The sequence below is a fragment of the Varroa destructor genome, unplaced genomic scaffold (genome assembly GCF_002443255.2).
Source record: "Varroa destructor unplaced genomic scaffold, Vdes_3.0 BEIS01000005.1, whole genome shotgun sequence".
Taxonomy (NCBI): domain Eukaryota; kingdom Metazoa; phylum Arthropoda; class Arachnida; order Mesostigmata; family Varroidae; genus Varroa; species Varroa destructor.
Window position 1 is genome coordinate 19,024,985 of NW_019211458.1, and position 5,187 is coordinate 19,030,171.

A 5,187-nucleotide genomic window follows, 5' to 3' on the forward strand; every position below is an offset into this window, starting at 1 on the left:
TAATAGGAAACAATAGGGGGAAATTGAGAGAGAGGACAAGGATGTTAGCCGAGTAGATCTGCCAGCCGTATGCATAATACCAGGAATAGCACAAGAATTAATGGCTGTAAAAATAATCAATTTGCCGAATTTTTTTCCAATTTGTTACACATATATATATATATATATATACACACACACGACCAAGGACTGCTACTTTACGTCCCTCCAATAACAATACTTGTGTGAATAAACAGTGCACGTATACAGGTTACGAACGTAGGAAAATAGGTATATTTGCTAGATGCGAGTACTTTTGTGTGATGCCAACGCTCTTTTTAACCCAGGCTTGAACTCCTACCTTAGCCAAGGCTCGAATCTAACAAAATGGTCGATATTAGACATGGTGCGTTACAAAACATGCCTGAAGTCAATCATTACGATTGATAAATACATTTCAATCATCTAATAAATATAATTGATTTTAATTTGAAACATCTTCAATCAATTATACATCAGACACAACGCACAGGGCTTCGAAATGAACCTAAGCCATAATTATTCATCTAATCTTACGACTGTGTATTTATTGAAAACATGATCAGATTATGGCATGCTAACAATATTCGGATGGACCTATTGTAAATCGTAAACGAATTAGATAAACCACTATTGAGAAATAGCCCTGAAGGAAGAATTCTGTTTTTCTTTTACTGGATGGAAGCAGGTATTTGCAAGCACGATTTCTGGATATACTGAGTTTGCCTAAAATCAAATCCAACGTGGTGCGGTACGATGTTATGTTTGGTAAATAGAAAGTAATAAAAGAAAAATAGAAAGCTGCTCATCCGTTACCTGGACGTAATGAATAAACTTAAACATGTTTGACCCTCATAATTATTATATGTATAATAATCGTTGCTAATGGGAATTCGAGAAGGGCAGTGTACAAGAGTGGACATTCTAGTAACATATACGATTGTAGAGATGAGGTAAGTCTTACCATCTCCCAGGCTTTTACCTTGTAGCTTTGCCTCACAGCGGTCCACAAGTACACAAACGCATAGCCTATTTAATGAAATGTCAAATTCGAAATTTCAGCACCTGACATTTCTGAACGCATTGCTTTACCTATTTCTTTATTCACCAGCTAATGGCGGACTTAATTAGAGAATAAACCATTTTTCCTACACTAGAACTTCCTTTCAACTCTGTACCAGGTAGAGTCTACTCTACAACGTGACATAACGTTTATTAATTATACATACCATTTTTGCATATGGTCCTAACACTTTGTGCTGTGACCGAGCGGTCAGTTGAATAGGCGCGTTATCTAAAAACGCTTAATCTTGACCTAGTAGGCTCATGCTACTTGGCAATGCTGAAATTGAGTTTCCTGGCATTTTCGTTCTACAAGCTAGATTGCCTTGATCGGCTCATCATATTAGTAAAGGATCAATGGCATTTCAAGCGACATCTAAGCCGAGGTACCGTCGGCAAAAGTGTTTATCTAACAATAAGCAGAGACTGCTGACCCCGTAACGGTAGCAAGAATATTTTCAAATATTAGGAGAGATACGTGATGAAGGCTGATCAATAGAATGATAATCGTCCATTAGGCGAATGCTTAATGCATCATGTATAGCCCTGACAGAGTCCATGAGCCGGTGATAAACGAGTCGATCAAATATATATACATGCACCGTAAAGAACGTAGACAGAAGAACAATTGTGACGGCTTACATGTGTAATCCGATGGATTCGACGCAGGAAGGTGATTTTTATCCGTTAACGAGTGCTTACTAATAACTCCTGGATCAGCATTAACGCTTCTATACATTCCCAGCATTGGTAGCAATGAAGACAAAACTAAGAGCAAGTCAAATGTGTTTGAAGATAAATTTTCTTGGACAGGTGTAGTCGAAATAAAATCGGATATGTTGCTTAAAGTAGCTGCGAAACACCGACAAGCAAATAAAATCGTTATAGAACAGTACATAATTGATTGAAGTTAGGCCTAGTACGAGAAGAATAGCTGTTCTCGCTTTGGTGTATTTTTTGAGCTAGGAACCAATAGTATTTTAAGTTCCTAGCTCAAAAAATGCTATGAGGTTATAAGAAAGCTGTATCCATTAAGTGCAGCTTCGACAGTGGCGCTACGAATCTCATTATGGAATTGTATAATACACACACACACACACAAAGAACCGTACAACGGAGCAACTCTCATAAAAAAAAAAAAGTGTTTAACGGTCTTCGATCATTGAACTAACTAAGCGATATACATTGTTGCTAGGGCATAGAGATATTGACTAATACATCCTTCTCTTTTGCTGCTTATGAATAACAGTCATGGCTGAGCATAGACAGATTGGCGAATGAGTTCTAGGGAATTCTACTGCTAGAATTTCTACACTACTAAATGGTTAGTCATATTTGTTTACTATTTTAGAACTGTCCATTTTTAAATTTATAAGGCAAAATAGTCCAAGCAATTGCCGCATTTCGATACTACACCTAGTGAAAAAATGAAGATTTTCTTTGATCTAGCCCTATAATTTCTCCATAACTAGTGTTTTTTTTTTGTCACTGAAAATCCATTCGGTATATAAAGCTAATGTTTTGTGGCTCTGTTATATTACCGGAGTAGCGATATTACAGCATGAAACGTGAAAGCTGATTAAAAACATTCTGGCAGATGTTGGCGAAAAGTTTGTTATTTTAAGCTACACGATGCAATGGGACTACTAGATTTCTAACTTATTTGAACGGCGGTCTATGTGTTCGAACGTCAAAGCTGACGCATCTTGTCCGAAACGACACCGTCTTTCTACCGTAAGATAGCATGTGGCCCCCATAAGCTAATGTGTTATCGATAAATAAACACTATATAACACAAATGTTAAAACATGTAACGACGGTTTAAAAACGTTATCGAGCCCGAAGCAAATTCATGGACAGCTGTCCATACATTGTTCGTGGACAGGGAGGAAAGTTTCTGTATTACTAGATCAAAGTAGTATCTTTCAATTAACATAGAAGGCACTGCAATTCCTTTGCTTATTTTTATTGGCAACGTTCTCTAATACATTGAATATTAAAGTTTTAGATCTAAGGCATAAAATGACGTGAGACCACAGTCGCCAAAACTGATGAGTAGGTACCTCTGAGTGTAATATCCAGCTGCCTGGTGATTTCGGCATGGATGTGTTTCACGAAATCGTCTAGTCTTGATTTGTTCAAGTCAAGTCTGCCCTGCGTGACGAATGTATTCATGGTCAGAGGCTTCACGGTGACACGATCCAGAACGGCTTGTCTGCCACGGGCTCCTTGAACCTCGATCAGGGCATATGAATCTGCTCCCAATGATGTTGATGTGGTGATCGAATGCATGGCTCCAAATATCCAGTCACCCTTAACAATGCCGTTCAACGACACGCCGATCGGCCGCAGAGAAATGTAGCATCCCAATTTCATGCCTAGTCCAAAGGTACCATAGGAGCAGTCACCCCTACGGCCAAGCATCGCGAGACCCGTCAATGTGCCTTGACTGAAAATGGCCTTCAGATCACGATTTCCAATTCCGTTGCTTTTTACCTTGATGTCGAATGGTAGAACATAAAAAGGATCCAGGGCATTCTGAGACACCTGGAAGCGCATCTCATTGAGGACCTGGTCGATGAACAAGTTCGCTGTGAAGTTGGCCGAGGCGGTAGTCGCCAAGGCAACGACACAAAGGGCGACGCAGGACAGCATTATCACTACTTACCGGAGCACTGTCGATTTGACTGTGCTTTCACTGTTGACGGTTAAATTACGTGAGCAGAATAACCACTAGACAGATGCCAGTCATGCGCTCTCCATATATATCCCTTTTCATAGACCAAAAGGATAATTAACGATAAGCAAGATTATAGACAAGACTTACGCATGGAGATGACAATGATAAATCCATAAATATTTGACACAGTGACTTATTCCAGATGTCATAAAGCCTAGGTCGTAAATAATCTTAGATGACATGATCATGTTGTCAGTTACTGAACGAGCGGAAGTATATAACCGGGTTCATGTAAAAGCTTATCATGCATCCGACACGTATTGCTGACGTAGATGGTCGAATGAATGATTCTACAAATTTGTGGACTTTAGGTGGTTAAGCGAAGGAAATATGAGCGTTTTCCGTGGCTACCGTACGGACTAGTATCTGTTTAAAACCTAAATCCACTCGATTTTTTATGCCTAGCTTCTTTGAGTGAGTTTTCGATGAGTCACGTATTAACATCGCTCTATTTGCGCTTACTATACATCAATTTAAATAAAAGTATCTTTTCCTTGAACAACCACGATCGCGAGGAATATATTTGTAGACACACGTAGAAAAAATCGTCTAATTATCTACTTTCATCCGTATAAGGTATACAAACGGACGATATCAATTTAACACTTCGAATCAACTCTGATATGAAAACAGGTTGCGAAGATATACTTTTGTGCGGTAAAATAGATCAAATATGCTTGATGCATCGGCGTGCAGGTTCAAAGTCCTAAAAGAGAACTTCATATCTGCTATCTGCGTCATCCTCACATTTGCCATTTTATTTCCTAATTCCAGGAATCTTTGCACAGACATCAAGCTCCAACTAGCCAATATTTAGACCCGCCACGCACCAATTTCAATGTTGTAAAATCGCACTGCACAGTATGTCGTCATTAGATTTACTTGATGCGCCCGTATAGCCCCGTTGTATCGCTTATCATTTTTAGTCGTATCTTCGTGATACATGACAGTACTATTTAGACTATATCGTTACTATTAAATACGTTGCGCAAACAAAAGAACGTTTGACAGCTACCATGGTTGCTGCTTCTTACGGTTCTCATAGGGGACATCGGGACGCTATCAATATATTGCATGTCGAGCAGTTTGTCTATCCCTTTAGACTGATATTACACTGAAAGATTGTGCTTCGTTTATGCCGAGGCTGCGGTATCAAGTATGTTTTTGGAAACCACCTAAAATGTTTAGGGTGCTTTTGCATCCGCTTTACTATCGAGGTGTCATGTTTGATTCCCCGTCCAAACAGAACTTCACTGATGATGGTCTACGTCAGTTAGTTAGATAGATACAAGCCATTGCTTCTTCAGATTTCCTTTATTCGGAAAATTCCGACTTTAATCTGCTTTTGTTACGGCCGGCTTACTCTA

The 5,187-nt window shown here is 39.2% G+C and overlaps 1 protein-coding gene across 1 annotated transcript; it reads right to left on the minus strand.

Annotated features, from left to right (window-relative positions):
• Positions 1 to 3,030: 3,030 nt before the first annotated feature.
• On the minus strand, positions 3,031 to 3,832 carry LOC111250645 (uncharacterized). Its single transcript, XM_022806139.2, has one exon. It carries the CDS (start codon positions 3,733 to 3,735, stop codon positions 3,091 to 3,093), a length of 645 nt encoding a protein of 214 aa, XP_022661874.1. The 5' UTR covers positions 3,736 to 3,832; the 3' UTR covers positions 3,031 to 3,090.
• Positions 3,833 to 5,187: the final 1,355 nt, after the last annotated feature.